Source organism: Artemia sp. Qi Xiang Cuo, chromosome 19, assembly GCF_049724085.1.
Source record: "Artemia sp. Qi Xiang Cuo chromosome 19, ASM4972408v1, whole genome shotgun sequence".
In the NCBI taxonomy this organism is placed as follows: Eukaryota; Metazoa; Arthropoda; class Branchiopoda; order Anostraca; family Artemiidae; genus Artemia; species Artemia sp. Qi Xiang Cuo.
The window spans coordinates 18,974,990-18,995,112 of NC_142812.1; the positions used below are offsets into that span (position 1 = coordinate 18,974,990).

Here is a 20,123-nt window from a genome sequence, read left to right on the forward strand (position 1 = left end):
TTATCCATCACCAAAGTTTAAGTGTTAGAAACTTTATACTTGTCTAAATCAATGAGCATATTGTGAAATTGTTAACGCCAAATTTGGTGCAAGAACCCTAATGGGTGCTGAGGCTGAGTTGTGTGGTAGGAATCTTAACATTTATGATTTTTAACTCAAAGTTGTTATGTTTGATGCTTTCTTCTTGTCACCGTTCAGAATTGAATACAAGAGTTGGTGGGAGGAGGGAGAGTATCAGGTTTGTAAATGTAAAAATCATGCAAAAATCACATGAAATGTAAAAATGAAACAGCTGTCCAAACCTACATATATATATCCTCTTTTCATTAAATAATAGCTTAAAAAAGGGAGTTTCTTCGTGTGACCAGAAACACATAGCCCCGCAGCCTAAAGGATATAGGCTTCGAGTCTATCAGAAAGAAAAACGCCCTTTCTAGGGCCCTATAAAAACTTGAAGTTTTAGTCAAATGTGCCCCCTTTAAAGTTTCTACGAGCCCCCCCCCCCTCTTACTTTCATACAAAGTGAGCGGGGATAAAAAAGACATTGAAGGCACACGACTTTATACCAAGACAAAGCTTAAGCATTTCTTCTGCTTAACCTAACTCTTATTAATAACTAGTGTTGCTTTGAAACCTGACTTTATTTAATCGGATAGAATTGGGCCGAAACATAGTTTCTAAAAATAGAAAAATTAGATTACGATACTAAAAGTTAGCCCCAGTGATAAAAATTGGCTGAACAAGGATTTTAAAAATTTCAGATCAGCCCCATTTTGGTGAAAATAAGAATAATATGAAGACAAATTGTAGTGAAAATGATGTGGTGAAACTGTGTCAGGCGTGGAGGCACACGTGGTGCTCCAAGGTGTACCATATATGCCGTAAAGTGGACATCCCCTTCATACAGGAAAAATGTACCTCCACATTGTACACAGTGCGTAAACTTCCTGAATTAAGAAAAATATCAAATAATAAGCATTTCTTCTGTTTATGTAAAAAAAAAAATATATATTGGGAATGGTTGGTGTCGCGAAATTTGACTTTTCATTTTTATAACTAATAAAACGGGTTTAGAATGTGATTTACAGATCACAATACGCCTTTTCTGAATCATGAAGTGGTGATGGATTCCGTAAAACATTACTTTCTATTCCGGAGTAAAAACAAATATTCAGTAATATCAGTAGTCTATTCAGTCTTTAAATAGTTTTATATCTGTTTAAAAGATAATTTTAAATATAGCAGGAAAAATCAAATTAATATATTCAAAAAGTAAAATTTAATTAGAAGTTTATGATTGATGGATGATTTAATTTGATTTTCTGTCAAATAAAGTATTACATAGAATAGTATTACATTAAGGCTACTGGTCTAATCATAGGAACATACAACCCAGATTCTTAGGGTGGATTGCTTTAGCATGGGAGAGGGACATCATATTCTCTATCCTCTGCTTAAATATTGCTACTATCTACAGCATAGACATTTGCATCCATAGCCCTAAATTTTTCTAAATTTCAAAAATTTCATGGTATAAGGTCCTTTGGGCCAATCGTCAAAAATTTGTATAAAAAAAGACACACAAACACAAAAGTTTGCAAGGAGACTATATTATCATGCTCAAAACGTACAATGAAATTCGTTCTTTTAAAAAAGCGAAAAACATCCCTCTTCTTGTGCTTTATCTACTAGTTGCATTTGCAAAGGCGTGTTTATTTCACGGTGGGACCCTTCCACAGAATGACCAACAAGAACGTATTCAAGAAATTTTCTCAGTTAAATCCTAGTAAATAACAGATCTCCGTGAAGTAGCTCAACCACCCCCCCCCCCCCTCCCAGTAAATTTTACGGTGTCGAGTTGCTATGTACTATATACCAATATGAAGCTAAACAGGGATTTTGAAAAATTTCTGCGTTTATAAAATCTCAACTAAAAATGCTTCTTGTTTCAAACCTTATTTTCGCTCTACTGTATAATCACGGAAATGTGAGATACACCCTTTGGTTCTGGGCGCTATTTTCAATAAAGAATAATCTTTGCAGACAGGCCAGAAAAACGGTAATGTGAAATATAGCAGATTACTAATGAAAAAAAAACAAACACCACATTCATTCATCGGATTAAATAAACAACATGAATCCTGGATATGTAACAATAAAATATATTTTGTGTTACATATGATATATTTTAAAGCATTAAATAAAGGAGCACTACTGTCGGAGACCGGTCCGGTCAAAATGATAAATTTGGGTTAAAGTGATAAATTCCATTTTGTCAGGAACTCCTACCCAGAGCCGTTCCTAGGATTAGGGATACCGGGGAAAGATTAATTACAGCACCCCTCTGAAAGGAAATAAAATAAAAAAGGCTGAATCAAAGTGAAATATTGGATCTTCCAAAAAATACGCTGTCTGTCAGACGGTAGGTCTGCGCAATGTAACTTCTGGGGGGTAGGGTTTGAAATCCTGTTTGAGACATTTTAAACACTGAAGTTCAGATAAAAGAGTATGAAACACAATGTAGCCTATGAGGCTGGGGCTTTGAAATCCTATTCAATATGTGTTAAACATACTACAATTCAGATCAGTGTAGTAGAGGGGGCAATGTAGCCTATTTGAGACAAGTAAAACTCACCGAAGTTCAGATCAAAGAGTATGGGGCGCAATGTAGCCTATGGGGATAGGGTTTTACATGCTATTCAAGACATGTTAAACATACTGCACTTCAGATATAAGAGTATGGGTCGCAATGTAGCCTATGAGGCTAGATTTTGAAATCCTATCTGAGACATGTTAAACATACTGAAGCTCAGATCAAAGAGCATGGGGCGCAGTTTAGCCTATGGGGCTAGGGTTTTGAAATTCTATTTGAGAAAGTTGAAACATATTGAACCTCAGATCAAGCTAAGGATGGAAATCTGATAAGATAAGTAAGGATTCCGTGTCTGAGGAAGAAAAAAACATCTAGCGTTACGAGCACTCATAAACCGAATTGCATAACCTATACTAGTACAAAACTGTTTTAATAGTCAATATAAATCGTTTAAAAACGGACTGGGTGCCATTCATTCATTCATACTGAACCTATTTCAAATATTTAATGATTGCAGTAGCACCGATTGGGGGGGGGGGGTCGGAAAAAATCCCTTTTCTTGGTATTTTCATTGGATAAGAACGAAATTGACCCCGCCTAGATTTTTCAAAAACATTTCGCCTTCCCCTCTCTCCCAAAGAAAAACTTCCATGAATCGGAGTAACAACTTGGTTTGTTCTCTCTTGTTTCTCATTCACTTTTAAAGTAAAAAAAAAAAAAAACACTTTCAAAGTACCAAGAAAGTGTAAATAAAAAAAAATGCTTGCCCCCTGGACCCATTCTAGGTATTTTCATACATGAAAACTGCGACTTTTTAAGTTTTTCTTTCGGTTGTTCCAAAATTATGAAGTTTTCAGAGGGGTACTACATTTTCGTCATTGTGGCTATCGTAAATAAATAAATAAAACTGAAAGCTTTTCATCCGTAAAAACTCAAATATTAATAATCTTCTGATTCCCAAATACGAATTAGTCTTTGAAAGGCAGCTACACCTTCTTAAGCTGTTTGGTGCCCAATGTTTTTGGCTGCTTATTAGCTCATTTTTTGCTGATTTTTAGCTCATTCTTTGATGATTTTTCGCCCACGTTTTAATTTCTTAAGTTCTTTTTAATTATAAATTGAATTCCCAATTCTTCTAATTTTTATTGTTCTTTTAGTTCCTACTTAGCCAATTCAGACAATCACTTTTCATTTCATTAGTTGAGCAATTTCATGTTAAAACACTGGCTGTTTTTGCAGCTGTACAAGTTCAAGATACACTTATTGATTTTACGGTTAAAGTGCCAAGGACATTGAAAACTTAGTATTATTGTTCATTCAATTATGATTGTTTCAGCTGGTGAAGTGGAAAATTTCACAACCATAAATAATTAGGGAATAATTGCGGAATGCAGGAAAAAATCAGGGAATTTTTGTTTTTAAGTTTTTAATGATTTTTTCTTTTTAATGAAAGAGTCCTGTGAAATCATATATTGGTACACCCTTATTAAAGGACATTTTCAGTTTATATTACAGAGGACAGTGAAAATGAGATACGGTTATTTAAATTGATTAAGGTAATTAGTATGTTTCACTTCACTTATAGCTTTGTTTTATTTCACAACAAATGCCTAATAGTAACTATCATCAATCTAGAATTAATAAAAGTAATTATGTTTCTCATGTGCTTAAAAATGGGAAAAAAGTGGAGTGCAACAGGAAACGACAAAAAGAAAAAGAAAACAACAACAAACGTATAAGGAAAAGAGTATGACGAGACGATTTTTAGGACTAGAAGAGCTTGGTACACTAAAATCGTTGCTAAAGTTTTTCCTCGTCCAATTAACATATAAAAATGTCCAATTTATAGTAGATCAGCAGTGGGAGGAAGATAGAGAAGAGTACAATGCATGCGGTTTCATCGTTTTGCGATTTCACTATCAAACCTATTTTTTTCACAGAAATAAGTTAAGTGTGTTTATTACCAAAAAAAGAAAAAAAAAACATAGCCACATTCAAAGAAAGGCTTGGCGCCTCTTTCCAAGAAATCAGGTCTCATTTGAATCCCTAGTTTTGGAACATTGACCTTACACAAAGTAAACAACTGCATTTCGTAAAAAAAGAGAAAACACTATCAGGCTTTGATAAATTAAAACACTTAGAGTAACTGTTGAAAAAAAAGAAAGAAGAATTCCATCTTATGAATTAGCTCATACATTCCCAGACACGGATTTCATATCCATACTTAATAATTCTTAATAAAAAGATGACCTAAAAAGAGAATAGCTCATTCACTTGCAACACTGCTCCCTCCTGGTGCTGGTGAAGACGATATTGCGTTTGAACGGGCTTGACCAACAATAGGAACTGAAAAACAAAATGACTATTGAAAAGGAGAGAAAATAGCAGAGACATTGAAACTGAAAATAAAAGCATAATAAAAACATATTTAAATACTGGACAAGAAAATGAGACGAAAATTTGAAAGGACTACTGAAAACGTAACCTGTTCAAACCAGGGATAAGTTTAGGATTTCACTCCATGCGGTTTCCATTGAGTCTAAAAGTCAATAACGAATTTTTTCAGACGTGTACATAGTAGGCGAGGGGCTCCAGCCCGGTGTCTCTGGACATTGAAAAGAATCCTTATCATGTCATGGTTAAGTGCCGGCGTCATTTGCGTTTTCTAAGGTTTCAGTTACACGCACAATATTTAGTTACTAGCAAGGAATCAATTATGAGTGACACCTAAGATACAGTCAACGTTGTTTTCTTCTAATAAATGTGGTTTATACAATCAAATTCCTTAAATACTCTAGAAGTTTAAAACTAAAATTACTTGAAGGGTCCATATTTGTTGCAAATAACCATCAGCTCAGTAGGGATAGTAACAAAATATTAAACTAAACAACGAAAAAAAAATTTAAAAATTGTGTTTGAAAAATTAGATTACAATTAGATATTCCTCAATTCCAGCATAACTTTCTGTGTATATCATTCCTTGTATATGCGTGTGCATGTAGTGACGGAACTAAACCCTTAAGGTCCAAACTGAAGGTGCCTATCTCCGTTTCGTGGCCCTTCAGGTAGGAAGTGCAATGGGGGGTTGGGGGCCAGCAATCCTGTACTTTCCTATACTCTTCCTGCTTACCTTTCCCAGATTTCTCCAGCTACCCATTTAGAATTGGGCCAACTCTGGATGAGCTTACAGAGTCACGTCACTGGCCCCTACCCCAAACCAAATAATAGGCTACGCCAGCAATCGAACCCGTGCCCTCGGATAAAGGATTACTCAACTCAGCGCGCCGACCACTTAGCTAGGATGGCACAAACAAGGTCCAAACCGGCGGTGCTCATCTCCGTTTCGTGGCCCTTCAGGTAGGAAGTGCAATGGGGAGTTGGGGGCCAGCAGTCCTGTGCTTTCACACACCCTTCCTGCTTACCTTTCCCAAATTTCTTCAGCTACCCATTTAGAATTGGGTCAACTCTGGATGAGCTTAGAGAGTCACGTCACTGGCCCCTACCCAAAACCAAATAATCGGCTACTCAGCAATCGAACCCGTGCCCTCGGATAAAGGATTACTCCACTCAGCGCGCCGACCACTTAGCTAGGATGGCACAAACAAGGTAAAAAACCGGCGGTGTTAACCTCCGTTTCGTGGCTCTTCAGCACAGTTTATAGACAGTAAGCTTATCGCAGATAATTTCTGGTCTTCGGTCTCGGTGCGAACAAAAAGCTCCTCCCACTTGTTTCTGCCTTAGCGGGTTAGTCTGTTATCGTCAATCACTGAGAAATGGTTACCAAGTGCATTATTCGTAATAGCGGGTTTCCACTTGTTTCGTGTCCAAGAGAAATCTGACTTGTCTACCCGCGAAAAGATCTGATAACGCCTATGTTTTTATCTGCAAAAACGTTCTCCGGAGCACTCGCACCCCTGTCCGGGTTTTTATAATGGGAAAGATAGAGAATGATCATACTGCTAATTCTATAAACTGTGCCCTTCAGCCAGGAAGTGCAATGTGGGTTTGGGGGCGCAATGAACTAGAACTCTGAACTAGAATATTGAACTAGCATTACTGAACTAATAGGTCAAGGACTAAGAAAATCAAGAGGCAAAATGAATGAATCCTAGAAGAAATTTTCGTATTTTAAAATGCTCTCAAGATATAGTTTCAAATCAAAATTTTTTTTGTCTAGAGTTGCAGCACGAATTTAACATCTGGATGAAAAAGCTCAAGGAGTAAAATATACAGGATTCAAAAACAAGAAAGCAAAATAAAGAAAAATAAGGAAAATAAAAGAAAAATAAGGATTCAAAAGAATTTTGGACAGTTTTGAGAGCCAAAAGCTTCGCATGACCTCTTTCAAAGAACAGTGTAGAATTAACCAAAAAATAATGAAAACCCCCACTTCGAATTTTATTTTCCTAGAGCAAACCCTTTCTGGAACTCGAACTCAGATATTCTAAATCAAGACATTCATAGAAGAGGGGGGAAAATAGATCAGCATAATTTGCTTCATCTTTGGAGAAAAACCTTTAGTTTGATGCTGATGCTTAACAGGTTTAGCCAATGCTGAACAGGTATCGTATATACAGCGGGTGGGTGGGGCAGGGGATCCAAAAAATCCATTCAAATCCGGTACATAAGGAGAATTCTCCAGAGCAGTTTATTATAGATATAAACTTTATAAAGCATTTTTATAAGGTTTATTATATAGCATTTTTAATAAACCATTTTCTTTTTTTAACCATTAAGAGAATAATAAAATTCTGCGTTTGAACAAAAACGTTGATCAATAGTTCTTGATGAGCAGATACAAGTATATAGCATAAGTTTTTTTTGTACAAAACTAATTTGTGAGATGCATCGTTTTAAAAGTTAAGGGGTTAAAAAGCTCCTTGGTGTATTAATTAGAAAAAAAAAGAAAATCAGGTAATGACTGCAAAATGACGAGCGAAGTCCTGATTGGCTGTAAAAACGATCCAAGTGTTTAATCACTAAATCCTAAAAATATAAAACGAGTTAAATCGTGATCTAAAAAAATTAGCATGATCCATCTAGCATTTAGATCCTCCGAACGCCATCTCTTCAGTAAAAAGCGACTGTTTAAGACCTGCATAAATCAGAAACATGTAGCGATTTTCTATCTTTACGATTGGAGGCACAAAGTGAACCAATTTTGCAAACTTTTAGCGGAAAGGTAGGCATACTGCACGTTGTTAGAAGCGGAATCAAGCAAGAATTTTCAGTATGTATCATTAGGGGCATAAAGTGTGCCAGTGGTCCCTCGAACATCCCTCTACTTCTCCCCCAACCAGCTTGCTGGCAAAAAGGTAGACATACTGCATCTGAAGGATGCAAATCTCAATCCACATGATTTGAGCTCATGATTCATCCACCGATACCAACCTACCGTCAACGTGTTAGCACAAAGGTAGTTGTGTGCTCACCTGTTTGAATTGGGCTAATACAAAGATTTTCATTTGTTATGACGAGAGACAAAATGTGGTTTCGTACCCTAGCCCCCCTCACATAGTCAACTATTAAGCATTAAAGTAGGAATTATTTGCCTTTTTTAACCAGAATGACGCAAATATCTCGAACTTGTATAATTGAATGCACAAAGCAGGCGTAAGCCCCTTCTTACCCAATCTTGCCTGAACTGAATCATGCAGGGGTGTTCAATCTACGCATATGATTAAAGAACCGAAGTGGACCCGTGGTTCTTAAAGAGCCCTAAAAACCCCCGCAGCACCATCAACTTTTTAGCCGATAAGTACGCATGCTCCAAATCTTTTTGAACTGGAACCATGTATGGGTTTACAATCTGCATGTTTTGACGGCAAAAAGGATCCATGGACCCTCCAATAACGCCCGCAAATGCTCATTTACTGGCAGAAAGGTAGGCATGTGACACCCTTTATTTTAAGCAAATTCATACAAGAGCTTTCCAATCTGTATGATTAATGGCACAAAACAGATCCTCTAACTCCCCCCTCCCGCCATTCAGAGGAAGATTGAGATGATAAGCCCTTTTCCGACCTTTTCATGAAAGTAGTTTGATTCGCTGGAAAACTTATCGGACAAGTACCTTGGGCCTAGGTTTTTCGAGGCAAACGGAGCTACTGAGCTTCTGCTACCTTCCGTGCGATACGCGTTCGGATCCGCTTGAAATTTAGTGAGCAAGCGTCAAGAAGAATAGTGTCGAAGACTGTGCAAAAAATTTTAACCATTGATCTTTACAGTCCAGATGTTAGATAACAGATTACAAAATCGGAAATTTCCCCAATATCACAGTGACTTGAACAAAAATCATAAACTACCTTCATTTTCAGGGGAATTATTTGGCACTTAGTGACTCTTATTGTTTTTTTAGTTGTATTTCAGGCTAATAAAAATGTTTCATCTACATCGTGGAGACTGATTTAGAATTGAAAATCCTTGAGCACACTTTTTTTCTGGGACAAGGACTTCTACGCTCGTGCTAATTGGTCAAGCTTTTAATTCGTTTCAGATACATCTGAAGGTAGGAAAATCTGTCTTCATTTGGGTGATGACACAGTATTATAAATGGATTAGATTCTATATTTAGAGGCACAGCGAAGCAGCATTAGCTTGTGTACGGTTCACTTTTAAAAGTTTACATTGCTTGGATGTGGAGGAAATGGAGAATAAAAGAGAATAAAATCGGTTTTAAAGAGAAACAGCATATCTTTTGGGACCATCTTTTAGCACAAAATGTGTTTCTTGGCCTTATATTTTGAAATATTTTAATACAGCATTTCACCGTTCAACAGTTTCAAGAGATTGAAAACTGCAGAATTTAATCTTTGTCAAAAAACAAAGCCTAAATTACCGCATTTTTCCTTTTGAACATGAGAAACACTTAGAGAAGTAAATCAAACTTGACAAAACTTATTGAAGTAAGGATGGTCAATAGCTTCTTTTGTTTCTAGAAGATCTGACCAATCGTGTACATTCTGACAATGGATATACCACGCAGTTTACTAGAATCAATGAATCGTTAAACGACACTGAAGAAGACTAAGCAGATATCATCAAACCTGAAATATTTGTAGTTTAAACCTAAAAAAGGCCAACTTAAGAAAACTTACAAAAGTATGGATGGTCCATAGCTTCTCTTGCTGTTAGTCGTTCTTGATGATCATAACGAAGTAATTTGTCAAGAAAATCTAATGCTTCTGGGGAGACGAGATGCTGATTTTCGCTATGAACAAATCTCTCCCAGCGTTTCTTGGAGTGTCTATAAGAATGGAAAAGAAAATTTTCTGCCACAGTTATCAATTGCTCAAATTTTAACTCTTTTTTTACATCGCACTGGTGATCGACTTTCGTCACCCATTTCCCGCGAAATATTTAAACACTGGATGATAAGATGTCAACATAAACCCAGTTTAAACACTATTAATACCAGTTACTTAAGCACTTTAACACCAGTTTTACACTAGTTCACAGGATGGTATGTTGCCAGAAATGTTGCTTATTGACCTAAGACCGAACAAAAGCATGACCTCCTCAGGTGTATGAGGTGTAATGGTGTAAATGGTGTAATAGTGTAAGGTGTAATAAGAAAGCATCTATAAGAAGTAGGTTAGAATCTTCATGGGAGGCACTAAAGAGCGAAGCTCTAAACAGAGGGGAGCGAAGGATGAGGATAAGTTGCTGTTTAGGCCTCCTGCAATTAGGTGTTCCCATATGTTTTTGTAGTTGGCTTTTCTTGCAGTTTCATTTTTTTTCTAAATCATGCAGCAAGTCAGATAACAAATTAGGATAATACCATAGCAGAATGGGATTCAAACCCCGTAACTCCCCCAGGATATGGTATTGTAGTTAACTTTAAAGCGCTTCAATGGAAAATTCTAAGCATTAAAACTATGAAGTAAATTTTAATGAAAATTCGACGAAGGGAAAAAGATGAAAACGAGGTTAGTGATTTTCTAAATATTTAGCTCGTTAAAAATTATTTGCGTTAAGTTACAATAAACTACAAATTGATATTCAGATAAGGAATTAGGCTAACATCTTTGTGGATTCTTACAAAGTTAGGTAATTCGAAAGCAAGGCCGTACCCAGAGGGGGGTTTGAACCCCCCTCCCCCCAGAAATCTTTGTCTGACTCGTAAAAACGTAACAAAAATGGATATAAACAAATTTTGTATGCGGTTTTTTATTTTTTTTGTGTAAACCCCCCCACCCCCGAATTTTTTTTTTTAGTAAAACCCCCTTCGAAAAAAATCCTGGGTACAGCCTTGTTCGAAAGTAATCCATTCCAGATACTGAAGCAATAATGAACAATTCAGAATTACAAAGTTCGTTTCTTTAGTGCGTATTGCGATCAATTACAATACACGTAAATTTAATCAAGCTGCAGCGTTGCCTTACAATGCAGCGTTGCCAATACACTTACAATGATAAATCTTGCAGACTTTTTCAAGCATAGAAATGAATTCCACCTCATTAACTTGTTGTTAAAACAAAAGTACAATGCAAACTATCTACTTAAATAAAGATTTACTTAGACTTATTCTGCTACCAAGCACAACAAAAAATTAACTGCAATAAGCATTTCAGAAGAGGACAATTAGAGAATCAAAGATTCGCCTAACATTACAGAATTAGAAAACCCCAGAACACGGGAACTGCATGGAGGTTAAACCCGGGAAACCTACACTTAAATCAATAAAAAGTTATATTTATATTATATGAAAATTTTCGGTTGTCAATACACTAGTAGAGACTCCCAATGGAACACACCGTATATTGATATTGTTTATTACAAACCCATTATACAGTAAATACTATCCACAACGGAAAATAAAGAACAATAAAGAGGAAATAAAATAAACTCATTTGTTAATAAATAAATAGAAACCGCACTGAACAAAATAACGAATAATAGCAAGTTATATTTATATTATTTATAAATTCCCAATTATACAGGATACGCTAGCAAAGGTACAAATGAAAATATCCTGAAAAGGCCCATGAATTCAGCTCATTCAAAATAGAATGGAGGTCAGCATGGAAATCCCCCCCCCCCATGATTGGTATTCAAATAAATAATAAGAAAATGTCTGTCAAATAATACAGTATTCAAATAAGACGAAATGTTGACGCTTTAATATGGGTTGAATTTGAATAGGAACTAAAAATTTCTAGTGTCATAGGCAGAGCAAAATTACCCATCAGGAAAAAAAATCGAAAAAAAAAAAAAAAAAAAATCCAATGATACATTTCCATGATCTGTTGTATGGAATGATAAATATTCAACACAATAATATACCATGTATCTGTTACCGTGAATAACCGAAATCTGGTTAATGTCCACATTCATCGGTGAATGTCCGAAATTTCTTTTTCTCTGCTTCGATTCAATTAGCTTTGGGAGTCAGTTTTTTTAGACTTGCGCAACCTATGATGGTAAAAGTTAAAGCTAGGTTAGGCTAGATTATACTAGTTTAACGTAGGTCAGGTTAGATTAGGCTAAATTTGGTTATAAACATCAGAAATGGGTTAAAACCTAAGCTAAACCAACCTAGCCAAACCTAATCTAACCTAAACTGTCACCATCAAACCTTGCATTAAATTGAAAAAGTTGACTGGCAACGCTGAGTAGATCCAAGGAGAGAAAAAAAAAGGTATTTCGGAAATTAACCAATGAATGTCGACATTTACCAGTTTCGAACATTCACGGTAACATATCCAATTACACATATTAGCTCTATTCCACTTTCTGTGATCATTCTATTGTTTTACTTCAGGAATCTATACCCTTCTTAAGAATAAAAAGAAATAAAAGAATCCGGATTAATTATTTTTGATTTTTTTAACTTTTGTGATTTTTTCCATATTAAAAAATTTCAAGTTCTAGTTCCAGAAAGCTGTCAAATCTTCCGTCTGTATTTCTCCATATCACCACTTTATCAAGTTTCTTTAAGCTGTGAGTTATTCTTTTTTCGTCTATTGTTTTTGGTGTTTTTTGTGTGTGGGGGTGTTAATTTTTTTTTGTGTGTGTTATTCCAAGTATTACGCTCTGGGTAAAAAATATGGTGTGGACAAAAAATGCCTAATCATCGTAATTTTTGTAATATTTATCTTAGAGAGCACAGCAAAATGGGCAAATTATTTCGTCTGATCAGATGATCACACGAAATAATGTGCCTATGATCAAAGCACAATCCCTACTGGCCAAAAATCTTTATATTTCGGTAACGGCCTACATGAAAGTGTGAGCAAAATGAATCAACGTTTAGGTGTTTTGCGCGTTCAGGGTGCTTGAATAGGTTTGAAAATTAATGTTAAGAAGACCAAGACGCTAAGGCTGGGAATAAGTGAAGATGAAAAGGTCAGCTTCACTTACTTTGGTAGTATTATTAATAAAGAGGGTGGGAGCAGTGAAAATCTTAGAAGTAGAATAGCCAAGGTTCAGGGTGTTTATTAACAGAAGCTTGGAAGAAGTTTGGTAGATAAATCTGCACGCCAAGATTAGAATATTGGAAGCTACAGTGATGATAGCGGTCAAATAGGGTTCTGAAGCATGGGTACTCCGAAAAGCGGATGAAGATTTGCTTGATGTTTTCCAGAGGAATTGCCAACGGATTGTTCTGGGTACCCGGCTGATTGACCGTATTTCGAACAGTGGGCTACACGAAAAGTGTGGTAAAATCCCGCTTTCTAGGGCTATATTAAGAGAAAGATTGAGATGGCTAGGCCACATTTTGCGGATGAAGGATGACAGACTGCCGAAGATTGTCCTTTTTGGGCAATCGTCTAGGGCTTAACGGAAAGCAGGTCGGCCACGGTTGCGGTGGGAGGATTTTATAAACAAAGATTTAAGGGAAATGGGAACTTCCTGGGAGAGTGTAATGGAGGCCTTGAATAGATTGGGATGGAGGAGGAGCGTGTGTAGCTGTGTTGGCCTCAGGCGGGTTGGAGCTGTGGTGAGTTGTTAGTAGTAGTAGTAGATGGTCTAATCAACCTCTATCTTTCAAAAATAAGTCTATAAAACCTTAATACTTTTTTTTCAATAGATAACGAATTCTAATTATTGTGTCTCATTTTCTCACTTCCTAACAGCTCATATGTATCATGATATCGTTGGGAACACAAAATAGCCAGTTACCTTCCACACAAAGGTACTACTTACCTTTCAAGAATGTCATTAAAACGATGATCGAATTTGACGATCACAATCAAGAACACAGAAAGGTACTACTACTTACCTTCCAAGAATGTCGTTAAAACGAGGGTCGAGTTCAATTTGATATTTATCAAGGTATTCAAATAATTCTTCTGTCCCAAGCACCTTTGCTATCCTCACCAGTTGATCATAGTTATCATGACCGTGGAAGAAGGGCTCTTTGCGGAAGATCATAGAGGCAAGCATACATCCCAAAGACCACATGTCCAGTGAGTAGTCATACATCTGTCAAAAGATTCGTGTGATCAAAGGTGTACGTAGCCCCGATCTCCCAGAGTGGGTACAAAATACAACGAAAAACACATTGAGGGAACATATTGTATATTGAGCGGATTCATTGGACAATTGTAGGACACTTTCGCCAGTTTTATTTGAAATGTATGCATTTAATGATAGGTGATTGAAAATATAATCTTGACGGGATCAGAGATTTTTTTAATGGGCCGTGGATTGTCCACAAACCATTGGAGATCCTGGCTGGATTCAATCCCCTTCAACCCTGTGGGCACAAGAACCCGAAAAGTGACAACAAATAATTATTTCTCATGATGTAATTAAAAAGCATGTAGAATCCAAAGGTCTGAAACAAGTGTTTTCCGCTAAATTATACCGAATGTAAGACAACCTCATAAAAAACAACAACACGAAAAAATCACAAGCTATGGCTAAGCTGAATTTGCGTTACTAACCTAACACAAATTTTGTCAAAACAAATTTAAGTTTTTGTAAATCACAAAAAAGAAGAAATTTCACATTTTGCAGATAGTGCGCGGATATATCTCTCATGCAAGTTAAAATTAATTGCAGTTTCCATCAAAATTCACAAACTTTTTTTTATTATAGATAAAGCTTTAAAAACAAAGCTGGACTCATTTGTAGTTGCCAAATGAGCGAAAAATTGGGCTCATTTATGCTCGCCTAATGAGCAAAAAATGTGCTGACATAGAGCATACAACATTTGATGCTATAATTGAGGAGTCAAGATCTACTGGCTCCCCATTTCAAAAAAGCTTTTAATTTATATAAAAAGAGGTCTTAAAAACATCTTGCATGCTTCCACTCAATCAGCTCTTATTATTACTATGATTCTGTTTCTATGGTCCGAGTTCTTAAATATTGGTATCCGAAGCTTAGGATAAACTTTGTCTAATTTTTTCTCTCTTTAGTAACTTGCACAAACAGGTAGAAACTAGTACAACTTTATTTGCCGTAAAATTTAGCCCTAAAACGCCCTCTTTTTATAAAACACAGTTCATCGAAAAACATCAAACCCTCAAAACCATCAAAAAACCTTAAGTGCATTTTTCAGCTAACCCCCTTTCCGGTGAAAATCTATATCATGGAACATAATACTTTCTGGATTACTGCAGTCACAGCTACAAACAACCCAAATTTGAGAGGCATCCCCCTCAAAAGCCTTTGTTTCCCTTTTAATTAAGGGCATATATGCCTTTACTAGTGGATGAGGGTCGCAAGGAGGTAAATCCAGGATTTCGGCGAAGGAGTTGTCTATCCATCACCTCCCCCCCTGGATCCATCACTGAAGCCACAAGGCCTTCCTTAGAATAACATTTTAAAATAAACAATACGAACAATCAAATGGATAAAAAAAAGTATACACAAAACTGTTGGAATGCTTCTTAGAAGAAGAAGAATGCTCTGTTAGAAGAAGAGTGCAAGTTATTAAAGAGCGAAATTCAATTACTAATTCAGTTTCAGTTGGTCATGGACACAAGCAGGAATTTATCCCTTCATATTTTTAGTTCATGTTTGTTGGTTCTGTCCTTACAAGCTTACCCTTTTAATTTTTCCAAGTAGGAGGACTCTAGGCAGAATCCCAGGAGGGACGAGGAAGGACCCCCCCTTTCCTCCTTGAGCAGGTAGGCACATAATGTTTTCTATTGCCTATGTTTTCACTTTACATTCTGATTTCTAACATCCCCTTGATATGGTGTGAATCCCCAATTTTCATGACTGTCTTAGAGGCCAAAATCTGGGGGAAAGGGCAGTTTTTATTTCTTTAGATTTTTCCGAAGAAAACACCAAAAAAGTCTAGAAAATTCTTTAGCGTTCTATTGCATTCAATAAGGAAGAAACTTAAGGGGGGGTTGGATTTTTATTCTTTCCATTTTTTTTCATAGGAAATATCAAAAAAGGCATTTTTCCATGAAAGTACTTAAAAAAGGTACTTCCCAATATCTAGGGAAGGGTACTAGGGTGGTAACCCCCCCCTTAGTCCGATTGACCCCAATGCTCTAAACACAATAGCATACAAAGGTAGATGAAGATAGAAAATAGCGAAAAGAAGCGTTCAAATTAAGCTTACAAAACTTGTAATATTTATTAAGGACTGCAAAATTTCGTACACTAAAATGAATTTACCTGGTAGTCAACTAGAAGTTCTGGGCCTTTGAAATACCTTGACGCCACTCGAACGTTGTACTCCTGGCCTTGGTGGTAGAACTCGGCAAGACCCCAATCAATTAGACGAAGCTTCCTATTTTCATGATCAATCATAACGTTGTGAGGTTTAACGTCTCGATGCATAATACCCATACTGTGACAATAGTCTAAGGCCTAAAAAATATTAGAGTGCCATTTAGTCTTCGAATTGATTTGCGGTGACTCAAAAGATGCCATTTACCATAATGTATTTTTTCTGTATATAAAAAGATTTAAAGAAAATAAAGATCCTACAGAGCTAATACTGGCGCAGAGGGCGTCGAATCAGCATTCCAGTTGATGGTTCTTTTTTGCAGGGACAAGTAGCAAGCCTGTGACCCGCCTTTCCGCAGCGGGGCTTGATCCTTGGGCCTCCTACTGCTAAGCAGAGCATCAATCCACAGTGTTACCACAGGGGCATATCAAAAAGGGCCTTCTGAAATCAAAAGGGTCCATTTTAGAACTATTTCTGTTCGCAACAAAAAAAGATATAAGACATTTTAGAGAACCAGAAATTTCTAAAGATGTTGAGAGTTGAGATTATTTAGGTTCTACTAGAGACCTTTTTTGGGTCACATCTTTTTTGGTTCTACTAGAGACCTTTTTGGGGTCACAGCTTTTTTGGTTCTACTAGAGACCTTTTTGGGTCACGGCTTTTTTGGTTCTACTAGACCTTTTTGGGTCACAGCTTCCTATAACGCTCTACTCGGTGCAGTTCGAGATAATTTTGCTATCAGGAGATTGATGAAGTTCTCGACCATCTTTCTCGTGATCTGTCTCAAGGACTAAGTCTGTATGAGGATCCTTTGAGGGCTATTTTGGGAGCAACTTTGGCTCTATTTACTTTGTATGGCCAAGCTGCGCAGCTGCTGATTCTCGGGCTTTGACTTTCTTCGAATTTATTGGTATAAGTGCATTGTAGCCTTTTGCAGACTTCTGCGTTCGTGATGCAGTCAGTGTACTTCATGGCGTCAGAGCCGAATAAGGTAAGACAAAAAGAGTGAACCAAAACTTTTACAGATTTTTAGCACGGAGGACAAAACTTACCGTCATACCGCGTAAAGAGCGCTTTAAATCGATCATATTATTACTTGATTTTAGATCAGACCGAGAAGCCGAATATGATGTCATTGTCATATGCACTGTATCGTCGTTAATTATTCGTGCTTTTTTCCTTTTGTTTGTTTGTTATTCTCTTTTTTGTTTGTTTTTTTCTTTTTTTTCTTCTTTTTTTTGTACTCCTCTAGTGCATTTTTATATTGTAAAAATAAATTTTATATAATGTAAAAATTTTCTATAATGTAAAAATAAATTATTATTATTATTATCATGCGTATTATAAAAACGAGGCCCGTTTTATTAAATTAGAATACCAAACCAATAGTTTCCAGGAAAACTGGCAAAAGGAGAATTATATATTAAAACAAAAAATATACCAAATTTAGAATTTTAATAGAAAGAGAAGTTAAAAGGATAAAAATTCCCCATCCTTTTTTCTTTTTTCGTAAAAGAAAAAATCCCAGTATAAAGTAAATGCAATGTTTCATTTCAGTGTTTTTTTCCAAGTTTTAAGTGTATTTTTTCCAACAACTGTATTTCCAAGTATTAAGTACTATTATTAGGTTGATGTAGTGTTTCATTTAAGTGCTTTATGATGATCACTGATCAAAGTTTATGTTATTTGTGCCCTTCATTTATGTTATTTTACTATGTTCACGGCCGTATGTGGCTTTAGAATACACTTATCTATCCATCGATCAATCTAATATGCAGAATAATTGTACCAAACACATTTTGCATGCAGACACGCTATACTTTACCCCCCCCCCCTAAGTGCAAATCTATAGCCCAAATTTATTTCTAAAGTTAAGAAGAAACTAATGAAAAAACGGTTTGTTCTCGAGGTTCAAACAGCATAAACTTGAGTGAGTGGCGCACAATACACAAGTACCAAAGTTCCTTCCCCCCACAGAAATTAAAAAAACAAAACTTAAATGAAATTGTCAAACTTGGAGAGCCTTTTTTTCCACGGGGGGGGAGGGGTATCTTCCATGGGCAGGTATATTCCAGGGGAGGGTATTTTCCTCGGAAGGGGAGGGGGGTAATCACCAGGGGGGTAAGCGCCTAGAACCCCACGATTGGGTCCTGAAGGTACAGATTAATTAATCAAGGATTTTTAATCCTATTTTAATTACTCACGGATTTGTCACAGGAGCTTCATTTCATCATACAATATCTGAAAATCTAAAAAAACAAAAAAACACGTCCAAATTCAACAATAAATAACTTATTTATTTAGCCATTACCTTCAAAAACAGTATTCTCATATTTCAAAAGAAAAATCATGTGAAAATTGAAAAATTAGCAGCTAATTACAAACTATCCTTGTTTTTTTTTCTCATTAAAAATGTTTTCAAAAACTTAATAAGCACCAAGAAAAATAACCATAGTATCATGAGCTGGGCTAAAGACCCTAATAAACCATAACTTATAAAAACTTAAAAATAAATATAAAAAAAACTTTAAGCAGCTCAAATACGATATCACAGTCTGTCAGCGTCTAATGATTATTGCAAAATCTGCACCTAATTACTAACTACCGTTACCAAGGCCGTACCCAGGATTTTTTTCGGAGGGGGTTTTACACAAAGATTTTTCGGGGGGGGGGGGGAAGGGTTACAGGAAAAAACCTCGAAAAACGCATACAAAATTTGTTTTTATCCATTTTTGTTACGTTTTTACGAGTCAAAAAAACTTTTCGGGAGGGTTCAAACTCCCCTACCCCCCCCCCTCTGGGTACGGCCTTGACCTTTGCTTTTTTTCTAATTAAAATCGAATTGAAATGCCTAATGAGGCCCACGAAAACCCTCAAGGGACCATATGTTGTGCAAATAAGGACCCTAGTGAATCATGAAAAAAAAAAAAACGCAAAAAATTACCTTAAGCAGCTCATAGAGGTAAAAACGGATATCATAGTCTGTCAGCGTCTGATAAAGCTGTTTGAAGTCAGTGTTATTTACATGTTCAAAAATAAGGGCTGGCGTTCTGGAAACAGGATCCTTAACAACAGCTAGCAGGGAAATGATATTTGTCCCACCAGTCAGGTTCTCTAGAATTTTAATCTCCCGCTTAATTTTTTTCTTCTTTACTGGCTGAAATACAAAGAATCTAATTAATACTAAATCAATAATAGAATTTAGCATCCAAATTAAAATAAATACGAAAAAAGCTTAAAACTCTCGAAGACCATGATAAAAATAGCGACGAATACCACACTGCCTTTCCATCACAAACAACAAAAACACGAAGAACAATAAGGAATTCTGGTTGAACTTCGCTGAAGTAAGGATGCTGGGACTGCTTCAAAAAATTTTGCTCTTTGATTTGATTGGTCGCATGTTGTTGTGAGTCTTTTTTCTTTTATACATTTTTGTCTTGGTGAGGACGGCCCTTGGACATAGGACCGAAATATTCATTCAAATTATCTTCACTGTCTTACAAGAAGAATTCCCTATTGTTCTTCGTGTTTTTGTTGTTTGTGACCATGATAAACTTTTAATCAGTTAAGCCTCATATGCTAATCAACACAAAATGACCTTAAAAGGACGGGCAGGGCCGTATTCAGGTTGTTTTCGGGGGGGGGGGGGAGGATACAAAAAACTTTCAAAAAAAACATACAATTTTTTTTAGTCATTTTTATTACGTTTTTAATTCGGAGAGGGTTCAAACCCCCTAGTATACGGATACCCCCCCTCCCCGCCTTGAGGACGGGTATTGATAAAGTTCTTCCGCGATGTCGGGTATTTGTGCGTAGTCTAATATTGTTGAAGGGGAATCAGAATATTTTTTACAAGAGCAAATCCACTTTGAAACTTCAACCCAGCAG

The 20,123-nt window shown here is 36.3% G+C and overlaps 1 protein-coding gene across 2 annotated transcripts in view; it reads right to left on the minus strand.

The window, feature by feature from the left end:
• Positions 1–4,301: 4,301 nt before the first annotated feature.
• Positions 4,302–20,123, minus strand: part of CkIIalpha (casein kinase II subunit alpha) — a 45,567-nt gene continuing 29,745 nt past the window's right edge. The window contains exons 3-7 of one of the 2 annotated variants that reach the window (XM_089105516.1): positions 19,177–19,389; positions 16,178–16,372; positions 13,818–14,020; positions 9,691–9,839; positions 4,302–4,939 (exon numbers count right to left, since the gene is read on the minus strand). In XM_089105516.1, coding sequence (XP_088961642.1) covers positions 4,860–4,939; positions 9,691–9,839; positions 13,818–14,020; positions 16,178–16,372; positions 19,177–19,389 — 840 coding nt within the window. In that variant the 3' untranslated portion in view covers positions 4,302–4,859. The remainder of the gene's footprint in view (positions 4,940–9,690; positions 9,840–13,817; positions 14,021–16,177; positions 16,373–19,176; positions 19,390–20,123) is intronic. The other variant, XM_089105515.1, reaches the window with a different exon arrangement.